This window comes from Nerophis lumbriciformis, linkage group LG06 (genome assembly GCF_033978685.3).
Source record: "Nerophis lumbriciformis linkage group LG06, RoL_Nlum_v2.1, whole genome shotgun sequence".
Classification (NCBI taxonomy): domain Eukaryota; kingdom Metazoa; phylum Chordata; class Actinopteri; order Syngnathiformes; family Syngnathidae; genus Nerophis; species Nerophis lumbriciformis.
This window is the reverse complement of record NC_084553.2, coordinates 50,153,790-50,176,839: the sequence shown is the minus strand read 5'-3', so window position 1 is coordinate 50,176,839 and position 23,050 is coordinate 50,153,790. Positions and strand designations below refer to the sequence as shown.

Here is a 23,050-nt window from a genome sequence, read left to right as displayed (position 1 = left end):
TTTGCATGGTTGGGTGATGGTTTGGGGTGCCATGTCATCTGCTGGTGTCGGTCCACTCTGTTTCCTGAGATCCAGGGTCAACGCAGCCGTCTACCAGCAAGTTTTAGAGCACTTCATGCTTCCTGCTGCTGACCTGCTCTATGGAGATGGAGATTTCAAGTTCCAACAGGACTTGGCGCCTGCACACAGCGCAAAATCTACCCGTGCCTGGTTTACGGACCATGGTATTTCTGTTCTAAATTGGCCCGCCAACTCCCCTGACCTTAGCCCCATAGAAAATCTGTGGGGTATTGTGAAAAGGAAGATGCAGAATGCCAGACCCAAAAACGCAGAAGAGTTGAAGGCCACTATCAGAGCAACCTGGGCTCTCATAACACCTGAGCAGTGCCAGAAACTCATCGACTCCATGCCACGCCGCATTAACGCAGTAATTGAGGCAAAAGGAGCTCCAACCAAGTATTGAGTATTGTACATGCTCATATTTTTCATTTTCATACTTTTCAGTTGGCCAACATTTCTAAAAATCCCTTTTTTGTATTAGCCTTAAGTAATATTCTAATTTTGTGACACACGGAATTTTGGATTTTCATTTGTTGCCACTTCAAATCATCAAAATTAAATGAAATAAACATTTGAATGCATCAGTCTGTGTGCAATGAATAAATATAATGTACAAGTTACACCTTTTGAATGCAATTACTGAAATAAATCAAGTTTTTCAAAATATTCTAATTTACTGGCTTTTACCTGTATATAGCTAGAATTCACTGAAAGTCAAGTATTTCTTATATATATATATATATATATATATATATATATATATATATATATATATATATATATATATATATATATATATATATATATATATACATATATATGAAATACTTGACTTGGTGAATTCTAGCTGTAAATATACTCCTCCCCTCTAAACCACGCCCCCAACCACGCCCCCAGACCACGCCCCCCCACACCTCCCGAAATCGGAGGTCTCAAGGTTGGCAAGTATGCTCTTACCATAATATGTTATGTTAACATATGCAGCTGAGATAGGCTCCAGCACCCCCCGCGACCCCAATAGGGACAAGCGGTAGAAAATGGATGGATGGAACATACCAGGCACATTCTCAGTTGGTTCTCTTTACGTCAAATAACGTACACTTATTCAGCCTGTTGTTCACTATTCTTTATTTATTTTAAATTGCCTTTCAAATGTCTATTCTTGGTGTTGGATTTTATCAAATAAATTTCCCTCAAAAATGCGACTTATACTCCAGTGCGACTTATATCTGTTTTTTGCCTTCTTTATTATGCATTTTCGGCCGGTGCGACTTATACTCCGGAGCGACTTATAATCCGAAAAATACGGTAACAACATCATTAATAACTAATTTATAATTTATTCACAGCCTAATTGTCGACAGATACAGTATTACTTAATGCACTTCCTGTGCAGTTAGTTAGAACATATTAATTCCACTTTACATGATTTCCTAGGGTCAAGGATTGTATTGCGTTTGGCTCCCGGAGGTTCCGCTGCACCATCATTGTCAAAATCATGTAAACACACACTCACTTTGACTTATTTTAGCTATGCTGCACCCCAAGAAGAAAGGGTGACCCGGTGCAAAAACATCTCCAATTAAATGGAAGTGCCACAACCTCCTAAATTATAGTAGGAAGTTTTTCTGAATTTGACGGCTCTGTATGAGTCGGGGCGAAAGAGGAGAGAAGAGGGATTGTATTGCTTTCAAGTGAAGTGGGGCTCTCGCGCTGCCTTTTGAATTCCCCGGGTAGTAATATGTATGCATGAATTCCATCTTGCTGGATGGGTGACATTTATAACACAACTTAATTATAGAGCTAAAAGCCATCTCTCTATTATTCCTGACAACTCGTAGGGCTCTATTCAATTCCGGCAGCAAAGTAGTTTTGAGGAGCGAGAGGCCATGTTAAACTTCTTGGCCTTTCTATTGGGTGAAGAAGGGCGCTGAAAAGCGAGCAAGAGCAGCATGCATTTTACATCAACACGGCAAGTATAGGGGCCGCATCGTGGAGCTGATAGCTCAGTTAATTTCGAGGCTAGCCTCATTTAAATTACCGGCTTATCCAGAAGCCACTTGCTGGTAAGTGCAGTGAGTGACATGACCAGAGACACCTGTTGACCTTTTTGTCTCGAAGTTTTGTATTTTATTGGTCTGCAAGACTGCAAAGGAAGCTCAACTTCCCTTAAAAAGTAGTCAAATGTGTACTTTTGTGTTTACATACAATATTTATATAAATGATTTCTTTTTATTTAACTCTTGTGTAATGTTGAGCAGATGTTTATTGGGATAAGGTAAACATCTGTTCAGTATTTTAACATAAAAGTGTTTGATTGTGAGGCATTAAAAGCCACAAAATGCAACGGGTCCATCAGACCCACAAACGCTGGCTGAGTAACAACAATATGAACGTTGCACGGAAAATTTCTCTGCCAGATTCTTCTTTTGTGTTTCTGCACCTGCGGTTCCCACACAAGGTTGCAACATCGTTTGTCAACACTGTCTGCTCTCATTTTCTCGCACATTTGACCCTCTGATGTTCTGTGTACCTACACTTTGTCCTCCTCCTGTCTAGGCCTGCTATGTGTGTGTGTGTGTGTGTGTGTGTGTGTGTGTGTGTGTGTGTGTGTGTGTGTGTGTGTGGTACACATTACATCAATTTCCACACTTCTATTAGCTCCGGATCCAGTGGACCCGGACATCTTATATGTAATAGCAATGTGTAGGTGGGGTGTATGTTGTGTGGTCATTAAATATGTATTCTGATATATGTTCTTCACAGAAAATGAGCCAAAGTCAGTGAGTCTCAGTTTGAAAAATTAGTTAATTGTATCATTTTTCTTTTAATAAAAAATGAAAACGGGTCCCTCAGACCCGAACACCACACAAGGGTTTAAAAACCGTAACTGTACATGCTCTGTTTTTGAGTAACATAATGATTTCAAATGTCATAAGAAGAAGATTTAGGCCCACCAAAAAAGGGGGGCCACTGGGATCTGTGGGGATTGTTTTATGACCGGAAGCGAGAGGCGGGTTTATGACCCCCCCAGGAAGTGGGCGTGGCCTCCATGGACCCACTAGTTAAGGGGGGCTAGCGGGGGATTGAATTATGACCCCGGAAGTGGGCATGGCCTACACCGGCATTGATCTGGACGGTCTCCTAGGAGAAACACTAACATCCATAATTTTTAAAGAGACAGTTCTGGACTCCACACAAGATGGTTCTATTATGCGCCAAAATTACAAGCTGTAATACTCTTGTCAGCCTGTAGGGGTCATAAATCAATAAGGACTACAACCAAAATGGCGGATAGCTGGCAAAAAACTACAAAATTAAAATGGCAGTCGGATATGATGTATACTTCTTGTTTCCGGTTTAGGCCATGCCCACTTCCGGGGTCATAAATCATTCCTCCGCTAGCCCCCCTTAACTAGTGGGTCCATGGAGGCCACGTCCACTTCCTGGGGGTCAAATAACCTAGTGGTTAGAGTGTCCGCCCTGAGATCGGGAGGTCGTGGGTTCAAACCCCGGCCGAGTCACACCAAAGACTATAAAAATGGGACCCATTACATCCCTGCTTGGCACTCAACATAAAGGGTTGGAATTGGGGGTTAAATCACCAAAAATTATCCCCGGGCACAGCCACCGCTGCTGCTCACTGCTCCCCTCACCTCCCAGGGGGTGATCAAGGGTGATGGGTCAAATGCAGAGAATCATTTCGCCACACCTAGTGTGTGTGACAATCATGGGTACTTTATTTTTGTTTTGTTTTATAAAATCCCCCCTCACTTCCCGCCATAAAACAATCACCCGCAGTCCCCGAGTCCCCCCTTTTTTGGTGGGCCTAAATCTTCTGTCATACGAGTGCAAAAATGGCATGATAATAAGGTTGAAATATGATAAAATATCCTTTGATGAAGCGTGGAAAAAATAAATAATACAATCACAGTAAAAGTCGCAGGTTTTTCAACTTTTTATGGCGGTTCTTTTTAACATCCCTTACAGTTGTACAAGTGTAAAAATATTTGTTATTGTTGTTTAAGAAAACAATGTGCACTTGCCTTAAAGTGGGCTCCCTTATTGGTGGTGTGATATGCTTTATCAGTAACATGCTACAAACCTTGCTTCGAGATAAAATGTGCTCATTGTAGCCACTGGTCCCGATTTCCTCATTTTGATTAAAAAAAAAAAATCTGCACAAACTGTATTAATTTATCATCAATTATTGAGTCTATTTAATTCAGTTTTTTAGTATCAAATTGTTTAACTTGGTCAAAAAATTGTTATAGTTTATATTAAGATGTTTTATTTTTTAGGAAAATTGATGCACTTTAAGTGTTTTCTGTTACAGACTAAAACCAATATTGAGTTTTTCTTTGTTGTAAGTTGATTTAAATTTATTTTTGTGTTTTCTTTCTTTATCGTAAAGAAGGGTACAATGTTATGCAGCGATGTACTTAAAATAATTTTGAAGGCAAATGATATTATTTATAGATGCAGCAAAGAGTGTTGGGGGGCGTAACAAAATAATTGGGAAGCACTGCCTTAAAGAGTTCAAATTCAGATTTTTTCCTCATTTCAAACACTTCCTTGTGGTCTACATAACATGTAATGGTGGTTCTTTGGTCAAAATGTTGCATAGATTATGTTTTACAGATCATCTTCAAGCTGCTTTCTGATCGTCTCTTCAGGATGCTCTGTTTTGTGGGCGGTCTTATTTACGTGCCTCCACTTTGACTGCATCTTCTCCTTGTCATTCATGTTCTAGTTTTTAGCACTTCCATATGGAGTCTACTGACGGATATACATTCGAATTATACACTGGTTATTGACTCCAGCGTCGGACTACAATGGCAATGTGCAAAGATCAACAGGTACATTTCTACCATATATAGAGTATAACAATTGGAAAAACATCACAAATTGGGCAAACTCCAAACAGTTCGTTTTGAGGACGTGTGGAGGAAGGCAATATTGCTTTATAAATATGTCCGCCATGCCGCCGTGGTTTAACATTGTCGGGACTAATGCAGATCCAAAATACACAAAAACAGGTGCCAAGAATAGTTGGATTTGCATAATAGGTAATTTTTAAACAGACCAAATAAACGACAAACGTGAACTGGGAGGTGAGTCTCTTCACATAATAATAATAATAATGGATTCGATTTATATAGTGCTTTTCTAGGCACTCAAAGCGCTTCACAGAGAAGTAAGAACCCAGCATTCATTTTTACAACTCATTCATTCATCATTCATTCACCGGTGTGAGTGGCGAAGTGAAGTGTCCTGCCCAAGGACACAACGGCAGCGATTTGGTTGGTAAACCTGCAACCCTAAGATTTCTGGCACGGCCGATCCACCCACTACGCCATACCGCCCCTAATCACCAAGCAACGTTGAATTGTATTGCCTTCTGTTTCCACTCATCTTTTATGTCGTTACTGGTAACTTCCAGTGGTGTCATCACAAAAAATGCCAAACAAATATCCAAGTGTGTGCAAGTAATGCTTTAAATGTCAACTTATTACACCACAATTTGTCGCCATGCATTCTGGTTCTGTGGTCATTGTCACACTTTTCTCCTTTGCCAGCATTGCAAAGCACCACACAAAAAATCAAATGTAAAAGAAAAACTGTGCTGAAGTCTGATAACATTCTGAGAATCAGCGTCCTCTGCAGTGGACGGCAGGGTGCGGTGGGTAGAGCGGCCGTGCCAGCAACTTAAAGTTAAAGTTAAAGTACCAATGATTGTCACACACACACTAGGTGTGGTGAAATTTGTCCTCTGCATTTGACCCATCCCCTTGATCACCCCCTGGGAGGTGAGGGGAGCAGTGGGCAGCAGCGGTGCCGCGCCCGGGAATCATTTTTGGTGATTTAACCCCCAATTCCAACCCTTGATGCTGAGTGCCAAGCAGGGAGGTAATGGGTCCCATTTTTATAGTCTTTGGTATGACTCTGCCGGGGTTTGAACTCACAACCTACCGATCTCAGGGCGGACACTCTAACCACTAGGCCACTGAGTAGGTTGAGGGATCCAGGTTCGATCTTCGCCTCTGCCATCCATGGGCAAGACACTTGACCTTGCTCCCAGTGCCGCTTACACTGGTGTATCAATGTTTGGTCAGCTGTGGCTACAAATGTAGATAACCACCAACATAGTGGGAATGTGGAGTGAATGCATGATGTGTTCTCACTTCTCTGTGAGTGCTTTGAGTCTCTAGTGCAGGGGTCACCAACCTTTTTGAAACCAAGAGCTACTTCTTGGGTACTGATTAATGCGAAGGGCTACCAGTTTCCATCCATCCATTTTCTACCGCTTATTCCCTTTGGGGTCGCGGGGGGTGCTGGAGCCTATCTCAGCTACAATCGGGCGGAAGGCGGTGTACACCCTGGACAAGTCGCCACCTCATCGCAGGGGCTACCAGTTTGATACACACTTAAATAAATTGCCAGAAATAGCCAATTTGCTCAATTTACCTTTAACTCTATGTTATTATTAATAATTAATGATATTTATCTTTGTGGAAACACTGATCATCTTAATGATTTCTCACAATAAATATATATAGAAACAGATAAATATCAATATGCAACACTTTATTTTTATATTTTTTCTATGTGCACATTTTTCAAATTGAACATTTTCAAATGATCACTTTTAAGACAGTCTTGTGAAATCACAATATCCCATTTTAACTAGATACCCACTAACATTTTTTAACAAATCATGAATTACTTTGCACCATGTTTGTACAAATAATAACTCTTGTAAAATACAAAAGTCAACTCTCAATTTTTTAAATAAATCATGCCACACTTTGAACTGGACACCAAATCTGTTATCTGACTGTTATCTGTCAGTTAGTGAAGACCAAGTCTTTAAAAATATTTTCTTGGATTTTCAAATTCTATTTGAGTTTTTTCTCTCTTAGAATTAAAAATGTCGAGCAAAGCGAGACCAGCTTGCTAGTAAATAAATAAAATTCAAAAATAGAGGCAGCTCACTGGTAAGTGCTGCTATTTGAGCTATTTTTAGAACAGGCCAGCGGGCTACTCATCTGGTCCTTACGGGCTACCTGGTGCCCGCGGGCACCGCGTTGGTGACCCCTCGTCGAGTGTATAGAAAAGCGCTATAAAAATCTAGTGCATTATTATTTCATTTGTGTGTGGACTTTTTATGTCAAACGTCCACTTCAGAGAATGTCACACGACTTCACATGTTGCACTTAAATACACTATATTTCCAAAAGTATTTGGCCACCCATCCAAATGATCACAATCAGGTGTCCTAATCACTTGGCCCAGCCATGTGTATAAAATCAAGCACTTAGGCATGGAGACTGTTTCTACAAACATTTGTGAAAGAATGGGCCGCTCTCAGGAGTTCAGTGATTTCCAGCGTGGAACTGTCATAGGATGCCACCTGTGCAATAAATCCAGTCGTGAAATTTCCTCGCTCCTAAATATTCCAAAGTCAACTGTCGGCTTTATTATAAGAAAATTGAAGAGTTTGGGAACAACAGCAACTCAGCCACCAAGTGGTAGGCCACGTAAACTGACAGAGGGGTCAGTGGATGTTGAAGTGCATAGTGCAAAGACTTTCTGCAGAGTCAGTTGCTACAGAGCTCCAAACTTCATGTGACCTTCCAATTAGCCCACGTACAGTACGCAGAGAGCTTCATGGAATGGGTTTCCTTGGGCAAGCAGCTGCATCCAAGCCTTACATCACCAAGTCCAATGCAAAGTGTCAGATGCAGTGGTGTAAAGCATGTCGCCACTGGACTCTAGAGCAGTGGAGACGTGTTCTCTGGACTGATGAATCCCGCTTTTCCATCTGGCAATCTGATGGACGAGTCTGGGTTTGGAGGTTGCCAGGAAAACGGTACATTTCGGACTGCATTGTGCCGAGTGTGAAATCTGGGGGAGGAGGAATTATGGTGTGGGGTTGTTTATCAGGGGTTGGGCTTGGCCCCTTAGTTCCAGTGAAAGGAACTTTGAATGCTCCAGGATACCAATACATTTTGGACAATTCCATGCTCCCAACCTTGTGCGAACAGTTTGGAGCGGGCCCCTTCCTCTTCCAACATGACATAAAGACCATAAAGGTCCATAAAGACATGGATGACAGAGTCTGGTGTGGATGAACTGGACTGGCCTGCACAAAGTCCTGACCTGAACCCGATAGAACACCTTTGGGATGAATTAGAACGGAGACTGAGAGCCAGGCCTTCTCGACCAAAAGTTGGACCGACATCATATTGAACCCTATGGGCTAGGAATGGGATGGCACTTCAAGTTCATATGTGCGTTAAGGCAGGTGGCCAAATACTTTTGGCATTAATAAATAACTGTTGACATTGCGCTTTGGCCGTAGTGTACCAAGCAGTCAAGACACTACCACCTGTGCTCATGCAATTGAACGAGACTGTGGGTCCAAACTTTTGAATACTACTGTACTTTTATGGAAATTTGCATGGCATTAGGGGCATTCCACTTGCCAGTAAAGGGAGCATATGGCAGATGGAGAGAGAGGGAGGCGCGAGGAGGGTGAAAAGGAGTGAACGTGTGAACGAGGGAGAAAAGTATAGCTCCTGTCTGACACAGCAACACCAGCCCCATTTCATTTTATATGCTGTCAATCAGCCCCAGGCGTCTGAGCAGACAGGAAGAAAGGGAAACGCGGGAGGGTGGGGAGGCTGAAATAGTGTGGAAGCAAGAAAAAGAATGTAGTGGGCGACACAAAGAAATAGAGCCGGGATTAACAACCAGAGTAAGCGATGTGGACACAGAAAGGCTGGTGGTTCGATACAGCGAGCCGTTTCTCATTGATTTAATCAGAGGACGCATGCATTATCTCCCATTCCCTTGCTGACACACACACACACACACATACGACCTCGTTAGGATGAAGAAGTCACCGCTCACAGAGAGACGGGATGCTTGTACAGAGCCGCGGACCCCCTGTGCTCGAGTTTCACCGACTTCCAGAACCATTCAGGCATGTGTGGTGAATTTGAATGTGACGTCCATTTTCTTGCAAGCATTTCAATTGAGTCGAGTATGACAAGGGTACCAAGTAGGGGTGGCTTTTGAGTAACTTGGGAACATTTTAATGAGATAGTGAATCTCTATGCTGAATGTTCTGAACTCCTGTTTACATGACCGGGTCAAATTAACCAGAATAATGTATAGTAGCTAAGGTTTGTGTGGATACGAGCCTCAGCTGACCTCGTATTCTTCTCATATAGACTTTAAACTATTTGGTTGTACCTAGATACCCATTTTTCGTACAGCAGCCATACAACAAGCTAGTCCCCTTTCCCGTGTATCATTCAGCAGAAACAAGTCCCCAAACAAAGAATCCCACGCTTAGTATCGTTGTGTTGTTAATACACTGCGTGATTCCAATGTGTTTCCCCGAAGAGCAGGGAAACCTGCGAAACAGGCTTGTAGGGATGAAATAGCCTCTGTGTTTTTTCCTGACCTAATGTATATTCCGCTCTACCCCGGTATTGAGCACTGTATAATGGATAAACCACAGAAACTATATACTTGACTATATATATAAATATATATATATATATATATATATATATATATATATATATATATATATATATATATATATATATACACACAAACACATAATAGTGACTTCAAAGTGCAGTTTTTTTCTTAAAATGGGGACTTTTGTCGAGGATAGAACCAAATATTCACATTTACACTGATTCACTTCACTTTTCGGTTAGCGAACCATGCTCAAGAACCAATTAAGTTCGTAAATCAAGGTTCCACTGTATCGTATTTCTATGTCTTCTCAATTTCTATGTACATTTCTATCCTTAGTATTGTAAAGCTGGGATTGGGTCATAGTTGGGGTTGCTCATTATCACCAGACCTATGTAAGCGTCAATATATACCTTGATGTTGCAGAAAAAAGACCATATATTTTTTTAACCGATTTCCGAACTCTAAATGAGTGAATTTTGGCGAATTAAACGCCTTTCTATTATTCGCTCTCGGAGCGATGACGTCACGTTGTGACGTCACATCGGGAAACAATCCGCCATTTTCTCACTTTCGTCGGTGTGTTGTCGGAGGGTGTAACAACACGAACAGGGACGGATTCAAGTTGCACCAGTGGCCCAAAGATGCGAAAGTGGCAAGAAATTGGACGAAATTTGTTCGAAATACGAGGCTGTGGGGAAAGCCGACGAAATGGTCAGTCGTTGGTTCCGCACACTTTACCGACGAAAGCTATGCTACGACAGAGATGGCAAGAATGTGTGGATATCCTGCGACACTCAAAGCAGATGCTGACATCAACTCCAAAACTGGACAGATAATTCAGGAAAAGAGAGCGGATGAGGGTATGTCTACAGAATATATTAATTGATGAAAACGTTATTCATTACTCGCGGTTTTACGTAAATTTTTATACATAAACTGTGTTTACCAATAATTTAGCTTAAAAACGTTTATTTTTTTCAATCATTCGAGTACATTTGGGTAGTTTTGTGTAATGCAGTATTTTGTGTCTATTTAGGTATGGTTAACCTGAGTGCTGAAATCGTGGAAAAATATATGTTCTTAGCGCGCCTGAAATGGGCTGTCTGCACTCTCAAAGTGCATGTTGTTGCCAAATGTATTTCATATGCTGTAAACCTAGTTCATAGTTGTTAGTTTCCTTTAATGCCAAACAAACACATACCAATCGTTGGTTAGAAGGCGATCGCCGAATTCGTCCTCGCTTTCTCCCGTGTCGCTGGCTGTCGTGTCGTTTTCGTCGGTTTCGCTTGCATACGGTTCAAATCGATATGGCTCAATAGCTTCAGTTTCTTCTTCAATTTCGTTTTCGCTACCTGCCTCCACACTACAACCATCCGTTTCAATACATGCGTAATCTGTTGAATCGCTTAAGCCGCTGAAATCCGAGTCTGAATCTGAGCTAATGTCGCTATACCTTGCTGTTCTAGCCGCCATGTTTGTTTGTATTGGCATCACTGTGTGACGTCACAGGAAAATGGACGGGTGTATATAACGATGGTTAAAATCAGGCACTTTGAAGCTTTTTTTAGGGATATTGCGTGATGGGTAAAATTTTGAAAAAAACTTCGAAAAATAAAATAAGCCACTGGGAACTGATTTTTAACGGTTTTAACCCTTCTGAAATTGTGATAATGTTCCCCTTTAATGTTATTAGATGGATTAACATTCCGTGAGAAAGTAGTATTTTTAAAAATGTGTTTCTTTGGCCAACACTGTGTGTATAAATTGTACATCAGCAATCAAGAGGAGAATTTGTAACCTGTTTTGAAAAGGTTTATTATAATTTATAGACCAAATAATATTGAGAATCGATTGTGAATCGAAGCGTGAGGTGCCGAAAAATTCCCACATCTATTTTTACAGCTCTGACACTTACGCCTCTCCTTTTGTGCCTCTGACTATCAAGTACATAAGCCGAAGACCGTGTTTCATGCTGTATTGTGAGTGACTGCAGCTAAACGCCACGCCAGGTTGCTTTATTTACAGTACGGCGTAATGTTCCCCTTGGGAGGGATGACGGCGCCGTGGCAAACAAACGTGTTTCAGATAACAGGTGGGGGATGGAGGTGAGCAAAAAAAAGACGAGGTGTTTGCACGATGGTTTTGTCACGCTACCGCGCTGATGGGGTGCTTTATAGGAAGTGGAAATGCGAGGGATAAAGGAGGAGGTGTTGGTGGAGCACAGTGACAGTGAGCCAAGAAGCAAATGCAAGCCTGGAGGCGAGGACGGCCGAGCGGAATGACAAGGGACTAGGGAGGCGGGAGCTAGCGGGTTTGGTGTGTTGGGCTCTGACCCTTACTGGCCCCGTCAGGACCCCGCAGGACGGTGCACTCCTCGATCTGGCCGAAGGTCTCGAAGAGCCGCCGGACGTCGTCCTCGCTCTGCTGCTTGCCCAGCATCCCCACAAACAGCTTCCTGTCTTCTGGATTGGAAGAGATGGAGAACAAGAGCTGATGGCACCATTCTTCAGAGCCAACTAGACCCCCAACCCAGTCTTTAGGTCTTAGCACAAATCGGCTGTCTTGAGCCTATGCCAGTGAGCTATCAAAAAAGGTGAAACTGTTCAACTCGGGTAGACGGATACCGAATAAGTGGAATATAAATGTCAGCACATACAAACCAGTGACTTTTATTTTGTTCATGGCACTAAACGTGCGCTAACTTGACGATGTAAGGCAGTGTTTTTCAACCACTGTGCCGCGGCACACTAGTGTGTCGTGAGATACAGTCTGGTGTGCCGTGGGAGTTAAAAATATTTTTTGCCAACCAGTAGTTCTAGTCTGCAAATGATGTGTTGTTGTTGAGTGTCGGTGTTGTCTAGAGCTCGGCAGAGTAACCGTGTAATACTCTTCCATATCAGTAGGTGGCAGCAGGTAGCTAATTGCTTTGTAGATGTCGGGAACACGTTGTGTGAGACCACAAGGGTTTGTCGTCGTATCTAATGCTTAAACCAAAAATAAACAAAAGGTGAGTGCCCCTAAGAAAAGACATTGAAGCTTAGGGAAGGCTATGCAGAACGAAACTAAAACCTAACTGGCTACAAAGTAAACAAAAACAGAATGCTGGACGACAGCAAAGACTTACTGTGGAGCAAAGACGGCGTCCACAATGTACATCCGAACATGACATGACAATCAACAATGTACCCACAAAGCAGGATAGCAACAACTGAAATAGTCTTGATTGCTAAAACAAAGCAGATGCGGGGAATAGCGTTTAAGGAAGACATGAAACTGCTACAGGAAAACACCAACAAAACAGGAAAAGCCACCAAAATAGGAGCGCAAGACAAGAACTAAAACACTTCACACAGGAAAACGGCAAAAAAGTCCAAATAAGTCATGATGTGATGTGACAGGTGGTGACAGTACACCTACTTTGAGACAAGAGCTGTATTGATGCATGCTTTGTTATGCTTTAAAGTCATATCCAACAATTGCGACAACGACTTTTTACTGTCAACTGAGTTTCGTTTTTTAATGATTTCTGCTGGTGGTGTGCCTCCAGATTTTTTCAACGAAAAAAATGTGCCTCGGCTCAAAAAAGGTTGAAAAACACTGATGTAAGGAACCTCATCTAATATTATATAACCCTGTGAGAGCCATAACAGGGCTCCTTTTCTCTGAAAGTTGTAACTCTGACAACAGAAATTAGTTCTAAGGGGGATATACTTTATATTCCGGACTGGTGGAGGTGAGGGATGGTTAAAATAAATATAATATATATTTAATATCTGTTTGTTAGTGTCCACTAAGGCCATCTCCACACGAAAACAGATACCTAATAACATACTTGCCAACCTTGAGACCTTCGAATTCGAGAGATTAAGGGGGGGGTTGAGGTGTGGGGGGCGGGGTTGAGGTTGTAGCGAGGGTGTATATTGTAGCCCGGAAGAGTTAGGGATGCAAGGGATTCTGGGTATTTGTTCTGTGGTGTTTATGTTGTGTTACGGTGCGGATGTTCTCCCGAAATGTGTTTGTCATTCTTGTTTGGTGTGGGTTCACATTGTGACGCATATTTGTAACAGTGTTAAAGTTCTTTATACGGCCACCCTCAGTGTGACCTGTATGGCTGTTGATCAAGTATGTCTTGCAGTCACTTTTGTGTGTATGCAGAAACCGCATACAACATGTGACTGGGCCGGCACGCTGTTTGTATGGTGAAAAAGCGGACACGTCGACAGGTTGTAGAGGACGCTAAAGGCGGTGCCATCACGGCACGCCCTTAATATTGTTATCCGGGTGAAAATCGGGAAAAATTCGGGAGAATGGTTTCCCCGGGAGATTTTCGGGAGGGGCACTGAAATTCGGGAGTCTCCCGGGATGGTTGGCAAGTATGCCTAATAAACGCATACTTATCTCTGCGTTTAGGCCTCTTGCCCACACACAGACGCATACTTTTGTCTTTAAAGACGCAGACTTTTACAAACGCTAACCAAAGTGTAGAGATCCCAAACTCTCCGCTCAGCGTATGCGTGTACACGGCACAAATGGAGACTTGTGATGACGTCACGGTTGTACGCTGTCATTTCCAAGCTCAACAACACTGCCTTGCTGCCTTTAAACACACTTTAAGATTACTTACTGTATGTTTGAATGTAAACATGCAGCTATTTGCACTCAACATTAATAAAAAAGACACATCAAGATGGGCTTTGCGACACTCCCGCCAGCGCTAATGACAGTCAGCTGTTTTGGATACGATCGCCTGATGGGACAACTTTGACAAGCAAGACTTTTTGCTCCGTGTAATAAGAAAGGTGCAACATTATCTTATGTTTATAGCAGTGGTTCTTAACCTGGGTTCGATCGAACCCTAGGTGTTCGGTGAGTTGGCCTCAGGGTTTCGACAGAGCCTCTGCAGCGGAGGTCAAGACACGCCCGACTCATCGTGTAAATAAAAACTTCTCCCTGTCGGCGTATTATGGATACCCCCAAACAATGTTCCCTCTAATTTTCCATATGTGTGAGAAAACGCAAAAACTCCTTGAGCATTCTGTGGAGCGCATGCACATACACTGTGGTCACACCTGCAGCACACCTGTCCCAAATCTGACTAAATAACAAGTTCAATGTTTTATTATTATAATCAAATGACAGCAGTCATTTCCATGAGATAATTTTCTAATATAAGTGTTTTGGCCCACTTACAATGACTATAACATATTGTTTTTCATGAGCTGTGTCTTAGTATTATATGTCTGGGTGGGGGTCCTACTTTAGAAATAATTTGTACCCCTTTCAGATATCGCATTTAGTTCCCACTTAAACATTCACATGTTGCACAATGAGATGTAAACATGGGATTATGTGTACATTCCTGTAACTTTCCGTTTGTAAAATATATCTTTATTAGTATTTCTTTAATATAACAACATCATTTTATGATTACGGTTCGGGTTCGGTGAATGCGCATATGCAACTGGTGGGGTTCGGTACCTCCAACAAGGTTAAGAACCACTGTTTATAGTCCTTGCTTAATGACAAATCATGAAGTTAACTTACGTGTCTTGCTTCCATTTTTGTAGATGGAGGTGCTTGCGCGTAAAGAGCGACCAAGCAAATAAAAAAAAACATAATCTAGCGTCCTCCTTGTAGTGTGTACTGATATTAAAGACAATATACACTTCATTACACATGTATTATATCACTATATCCATGAAAATGCTTTATAATTCCCTTAAACATGCAAAAAAGTTCCCTTGGCTGAGTAGTGTGTAGTGATTTTAGAAATAATGTACATTTCACTGCACTTGTAATACATCACCATGTTGCTCAACACGTTATAATTCTATGAGTGTTGGGTTTCAGCAGCACGGGCGAACATTAATAATTTTCCCAGGATTCTCTGTGTATGGGCAGGCCGGTTTTAAAGATAATGTGCATGTCATTGTACGTCTAAAGTCAATCAAAATAAACATACTAGGAGGTGTAATGCCACCGAGTCAGATATTGCAGCTTTTCTCAGGCTTCTGATTGGACAAAAAGTGCATGACAGTATGTGTTTGTGTGTGGACATAGACAGTTTTGAAAGTACACTTGTGTGGATGGAGATTGTTTTAACCCCAAATATGTGTTTTTGAAATGATCCGTGTTCGTGTGGACATGGCCTAAGTTGTCGGTCTGGGGGACATCCCTCCATTCACTTTGCTCCATAATTACATTACTCAAAAGATTGTATGCGGTGGACATTACACAAAAAGACTGCTTTTTTACAATATGTGTAACTGACAAAATAAAACCATATGTGCCCTGCAGTGGACATTGGTTCTAAGGGGGGGATATACTTTATAATCTTGCTCACTTTTGATTTATTCGGCATTCTCTTTAGACGGCTATCGAGGTGGTCTAGAGCAGTGGTTCTCAAATGGGGGTACGCGTACCCCTGGGGGTACTTGAAGGTATGCCAAGCGGTACGTGAGATTTTTTTTAAATATTCTAAAAATAGCAACAATTCAAAAATCCTTTATAAATATATTTATTGAATAATACTTCAACAAAATATGAATGCAAGTTCATAAACTGAACATCAAATCAAGTAGGCTATTCCATTCATTACAATGCAACAATGCAATATTCAGTGATGACAGTGAGATTTTTTGTGGACATGTTCCATAAATATTGATGTTAAAGATTTCTTTTTTTGTGAAGAAATGTTTAGATGCATCTCTATTACAATCCCCAAAGAGGGCACTTTAAGTTGATGATTACTTTTATGTGTAGAAATCTTTATTTATAATTGAATCGCTTGTTTATTTTTCAACGAGTTTTTTATTATTTTTATATCTTTTTTTCCAAATAGCTCAAGAAAGACCACTACAAATGAGCAATATTTTGCACTGTTATACAATTTAATAAATCAGAAACTGATGACATAGTGCTGTATTTTACTTCTTTATCTCTTTTTTTCAACTAAAAATGCTTTGCTCTGATTAGGGGGTACTTGAATTAAAAAAATGTTCAAAGGGGGTACATCACTGAAAAAAGGTTGAGAACCACTGGTCTAGAGAACCTTTCTCCATTCACTTAACACTTTACACAAGAAGGGTTATTGCATACAATACATCCCCCCCGGAGAGCCGGCATCAAATGCAGTGGATATCTGTGTTTTGCATAACAAGGCTACTTTTCTTTGAAAGGTAAAACCCTGACAAAAAGGAATAGAACAAGAACACAAGTCCACTGCAGTGGAAGTTAGTTACCAGGGGGATACACTTTATATTCTGGCTTACTCTTTAATTTGTTCCTCACTCTCTTATTGGAAATGGGGAATGGGTAACATAAATGTATTTATCGACCTCTTTTGTTAAAAATGTATGCGCTAAGTTGCTGGTCCGGGCAACTTCACTTAATTTACTTTGCACCATAATTACAGTGCACAAATACTATTATTGTACACATCTACCTGAGAGTTACTGTCCACTACAAAGGACCTGTGTGTTTTGCATGATAAGGCTCTTTTTCTTTGGAATTTTAGCAAAAAACACATGTCCACTGCAGTGAACGTTGGTTACAAAGGGGATATATATTATAATAACAGTTATTGTGCACTGTAAAAATGGTGCAAAGTGAATGGAGTAAACTAGTCAGTACTTGATAAATTAAATCCATTTATATAAAATTGTTAAAAATGTATGCATAAGTTGTCTGTCCAGACAACTTCACTCTAGTCATTTTGCACCATATTTAACTATGAAATAAACTACTTTTGTATGTACTCTATCTGAATGCTACTGCATCAAACAGTCATCCAGTTTACCTAAGATTTCTTCAGCACCTTTTAAGGCAGCAAACTAGTTAGGAATGGCTGTATTTGGGAATGGGTCAAATAAATCCATTGCTGATCAATAGGAATGTAAGAAATTTCATATCGCCGGTATTGTGACCAAAATGATCATGGTTATCATTATAATTGCGGTATTGTTGAATGTGCTCAAAAAGTACTTATACACACACTGAAATCTTTTTAACTAGTGTTTCTTTTTTAAAATAACAAATATATAGACATACAATATACTTTCTTTGCAAACTAATCATTGAATATTGTTTAGGCTTCATAAAAGCTATATAATTTGTATTTGAGTGTTTAAATGTGTTTATCTTTAATTTGTAAAAAAAAAAGGATTTTTATTTTTGTTTAATAAAGACAAATTGTGTGTTCACTTCCTGTTGAAGACACCTAAAGTACGTCTGTGTCGACTTGACACTGTCGATTGTAGATTGATTACTTTGTTTTAAGACAGAATAGCCTTTATGTTTAATGTGAATATCTTAGTTGTTCGGACGGTAATGTGTTTATATACATTAAGTTACAATTGGGGTGTGACGTTTCTTAATGGGGAAAGACATTATCATCTCTTGTGTTTGTTAGCATTTAAGCTAGCTAGAAAGCTAGCGCTAGTCGGTCCATAAGTTTATCAAAGTGTGGTTCTCAATCACGGTTTTTCAATTATTTTAATTTAAATCAGCTATACTATGCGTCAGGAGTATTACAACAGTTATCATTATAATCGTTTATGGTTTAATCCGTACTGGTAGATTCAGTGGCGGGCCGTGCGTTTCCCACCTAGGCCTTCAGTGATGTCCGACTTCAATGATTACCTCTCAAAATACAATAATTGATGTCACCACATCACCATTGCTGGAGAAATATTATACAGAAACACATTTACGCACTACTGCGCATCAAACCACATCAGTAGTGTACAAAATGGGTTATTTTCTGGCGCATTTAAACAAATTAAAACATATCTTACGTGGTACTGTCAAAATATAAATTGCAAAAAACATGTTAAAAAATAAAATATTTGAATTCACAATTAGTAGGACCTATTCAACGCCGTTCCCCATTTCATCGCCAGAACAGCTAGGCTAGCTTCCGGGGTTGGCCGACATGGTCTCACAAGATGTAGTTTCTCTTTAAATATCCTTCTTGAATATCAACGTTTTGTTCTCCTTCTCTGCTATCCTGGTCTGGCTACAGCGCAACACTTCCCGCTTCCTGCTAAATTGAAACTTGCGATTGGATACTCACTTTGGAGTGACAAGTGAGTATCCAATCACAGTCTCGTTAAGATCAGGATACTTGGATAGGCTACTGTCAACAACTTGTGATCTGATTGGCTATCGCAACTGTCTATCAACTCTATGTGTTCTCAAATTCATCCGCTAACTGTCCCGGTAAGTATCCAATCACAGGACGTGTAAACGTCACGTTCAACGTGAGGCCATCTAGAAGGCCTTACTGACAACGACTCGTGATCTGATTGGCTATCGCAGCTGTCTATCAACTGTATGTCCCCGATCGCTTACAGCACACGGACGCCATCATTGTTGATTCTGAAGGTCTCTGGCAGATTTCGTACAGCATGGCAACATAAGCTAGCTGAATTCTGATTGGATACACACTAAAACTAAAAACAACAGCACTGGAAGGAGCATAATATGACATGAAGAGAATATGAATACTTTTAAATATTTTGGGAAAGTAAATACAAAAATAATTGTATATTTAATTATGATCATGATTTCTGGTTATGTTAGGCCAGCACACCACTGGTTAGATTGTATCCGCTAATTTGCAAAATAATTGCTTTGGTAAATATCTAGGTGTTTCTTTACTTCCTGTTAACCATTCATCCATTTTCTACTGCTTGTCCCTCCTGGGGTCACAGAGTTGGCTGGAGCACCTCCCCGAAATATTGATTTATATACAATTGTTTTGTTTTTGCTTTCATAATAAATGAAAACTTTGGTGAGAAGCTATTTGGGACTGTAAAAACGGGCATTGTAAATATTGAAATATGGTATTTATTTACAGTAATAATTCCAAAGAGTATGGAGTAATGTCCCCAAGCCTTTACCTCTGCACTGTATCCATCTTTACTCTTTACTTTAATGTACCCTTTTAATATCCACCCATCCATTTTCTACCGCTTGTCCCGTTCGGGGTCGCGGGGGGGGGGTGCTGGAGCCTATCTCAGCTGCATTCAGGCGGAAGGTGGGGTACACCCTGGACAAGTCCATATTTATTTAAACCTAAACATGGTAGGTTTAGCTCCAAACTACCTTTCTCTTTTGTTGTTTTATTATTTATTAAAGACTTTTAATATTTGTTTAGAGAATCACCACAATATGATTTTAATTATGAAAAACAATTTCTATTTAGTAATTTCTGGCGTCTAAATTAATAAAACAGTTTAAAATGACTTGATAATTGCCTTTATTTCCATCCAGTGAATTCATGGCAAACCCATTCTAATTAAATGTGCTGATAAATCAAAGGTCTCTTCATTTTAAAAAGAGAAATGCAAAATAAAAACACAATTTTGCATGTTCTTATCTATGCGATAAGAAAGAGTACCGTGACACATTATCTGCGAGGCATTTGCAGCAGACGCCACGTTGCAAAGGTCTCTGCGCATCATCAGCGCCAGGCTTTTCAGATAAACGCCTCATTGAAATGTGGACTTGATTTCCCAATCCAAACTGTTTACTCGCCTGCTATATATAAACTGTAAGGCACGAGGACGTAAAACTTTGCCGAACTAATGAATCAAGTCAATTAGAGTACACAAAAGCATTTAGTCTGAGCAGGAATAATGAATAAAGCTCCTCAGTGTGGATAATTACCAGCAATGGCTCTCCAGATTTCCCAACAACAGAAAAGTCCAATCCCAGAAAAGAATTGTGTTTGTGCACACGTTGTTTTTATAGTCTTTTCAGTTTTTCTGTGAATTCTAGTTAGAACAACAATAACCATCACAAGCATGATGATGGATCAGGGCTTTAGCGGAGAGAAAACCATATAAATCTTATTAATAAATGTGTTCTTACTTTTTTTCCGAGAGCTGCAGCGGTGAAAAGTTGTACTCCATTGAGCCATTCTGGAGAGTCAGAAAGCTTAATTTTCCTAATTTATCCTCCCTGCGCTACAGTATAGACAGAGCATTCATCTTATTTTACATCTTTTACATTATTCATCTCCCATTCAGCGCTGTTGCGTCGGAATGAAATGGCTACTAGCGAGAGCCCCGTCGCCGGAACTGATAGAAAGTGGCAGCGGGAGGAAGAGGACTTTATTGGGAATGGCACTGTTGATCTTCAGTGTGACTCATTTGACTGGTAGGGGGCAATGTGTGTGTGTGTGTGTGGGGGGGGGGGGGGGGTCTAAAGGGATGAGGATGGAGCAAGGCAGGCGGGAGGGGGCGGGGGGCGCGAGACGTCACCTGGGCCTCGACAGATGTGACGCCTCCTGTACCTGCCAGGCCCCATTAGATGCATCTGCTCTAAAAATAAAGCACCCGGGCTCGCCGTTTTGCGGCGGGGAAATCGGATCCTGTTCCGTCTCTGTAAAGTTCAAATGAGACACATGCACGTTACCCGCCTGGCCACACACGTGAGCACCTGCATAATCAATAAGGCTACCATGCATGCTGCCACTGGTGTCAAGCTGGGGTTTTCTACTTGGCTTGCTTTGCAGTATTGTTCCTGGTAGGAATGGGCTTTTGATTCAAGGAACAATTTTGTTTATTTTTTTGAAAATCTTTTATTTAACTGCAAAAAAAAATTTCATTTTGTACAAGATTTAAATATTGACTCGATAAGTAATATTGCAGAAGTTCTCAAAGGGACATTTTCTCATGTGCTCAAGTAAAAAAAGCTGCCCAATTGCTCGGATTCTGACTACACTATCCGGGGTAAATCCCACCTAACCTTATCCGTGTCCACACACACACAATGGTCGTGTAAGAAACCCTCCTCCCCTCCGTCCGCCGGCGCAACGCGACCTAGTACGCGTGCATGCGTCATAATCACCTCTGACCTGGAAGCATACTTGCCAACCTTGAGACCTCCGATTTCGGGAGGTGGGGAGTGGGGGCGTGGTCGGGGGTAGGGCGGGGCGTGGTTGGGGGCGTGGTTAAGAGGGGAGGAGTATATTGACAGCTAGAATTCACCAAGTCAAGTATTTCATACATATATATATATATATATATATATATATATATATATATATATATATATATATATATATATATATATATATATATATCTCTCTCTACATCCTGAAAATATGCAAATAAACTGTGTTTAGAGGTTTGATACCTCAAACTTGCATAAATAAATATTAAGGAATATAACATAAATTGGCTTCTGAGAGTTTCAAAATGTAATGAATAAAATGCTAAAGTTGTTGATAAACAAGCAATTATTTTAATAATTAAATATGGTCATTTTAAATGAATTATTATGATCATTTAAAATCAATTATTTCAAATATGTTTATTTTAATGTATAATTCTATGGCTGGATGTAATAAGGAGTCACGAAAAAATACAAACACAATTAATTTTGATGTTTTTAGCAAAATATAGTAAAAATGTATTTAGTTTTTCTTTTTTTTTTAATTAATAAATATATTTATTTTTAGGTAAAATAAACATAATAATACAATTTATCTCTAGTCTGGATGATTTAGTTCTTGTCACCCTGTTGTCCTCCCGTCATGAAAAAAGGCTGTCCTCACTCAGGTCCGCATGGAGCTGGAGGGGGCGTGGCTTCCAGCTCCGGCTGAAAATCGGGAGATTTTCGGGATAATATTTGTCCCGGGAGGTTTCGGGAGAGGCGCTGAATTTCGGGAGTCTCCCGGAAAATTCGGGAGGGTTGGCAAGTATGCCTGGAAGTGTATCCTTGTTTCAATGTAGCCTATTGCCACATTTCTTTTAACAGTAAACCTTGCTTGCCTCACCAACTACAACCCTAGACCAGGGGTCGGCAACCCAAAATATTGAAAGAGCCATATTGGACCAAAACTACAAAAACAAATCTGTCTGGAGCCGCAAAAAAATTAAAAGCCATATTACATACAGATAGTGTGTCATGAGATATAAATTGAATCAAGAGGACTTAAAGGAAACTAAATTAGTTCAAATATAGCTACAAATGAGGCATAATGATGCAATATGTACATATAACTAGCCTAAATAGCATGTTAGCATCGATTAGCTTGCAGTCATGCAGTGACCAAATATGTCTGATTAGCACTCCACACAAGTCAATAACATCAACAAAACTCACCTTTGTGGGTTTATGCAAAACGTTAAGTTTGGTAGACAAAATGAGACAGAAAAAGAAGTGGCATAAAACACGTCCTAGAAAGTCGGAGAAAGTTATATATATATATATACATGTAAACAAACTAAGGTGAGTTCAAGGATCGCCAAAATTAGTAGGACAAAACGGCGCTCGCCATATACTCGAATCAGTGAAGCATGTTTAATATAATCAGTGTGCTTTATGACAATTAGGGAGGTTTGTGTCATGTTTGTCCTCCTACAGAAGCCATATTAACACAAAAAATATTTTTTTTCCCCCTCAACTTTTTCCATTTTTCATACATTTTTGAAAAAGCTCCAGAGAGCCACGAGGGCGGCGCTAAAGAGCCGCGGGT

General features: G+C 40.5%; 1 protein-coding gene and 1 long non-coding RNA gene across 11 annotated transcripts in view; one reads left to right on the top strand and one right to left on the bottom strand.

Annotated features, from left to right (window-relative positions):
• Positions 1-23,050, bottom strand: part of celf6 (CUGBP Elav-like family member 6) — a 426,206-nt gene that overhangs the window by 103,635 nt on the left and 299,521 nt on the right. For 8 of the 10 annotated variants that reach the window (XR_009815640.2, XM_061964509.2, XM_061964507.2 and 5 more), the window contains exon 4: positions 11,895-12,023. The exons of the other annotated variants lie outside the window; for them this stretch is intronic. Coding sequence is in view for 7 of the 8 variants with exons in the window: in XM_061964509.2 (XP_061820493.2) it covers positions 11,895-12,023 (129 nt within the window). In the remaining variant the exon portion in view is untranslated. The remainder of the gene's footprint in view (positions 1-11,894; positions 12,024-23,050) is intronic. 10 annotated transcript variants of the gene reach the window in all.
• LOC133608893 (uncharacterized) overlaps positions 1-23,050 on the top strand; it is a 257,241-nt gene that overhangs the window by 129,180 nt on the left and 105,011 nt on the right. The window lies entirely within an intron of this gene.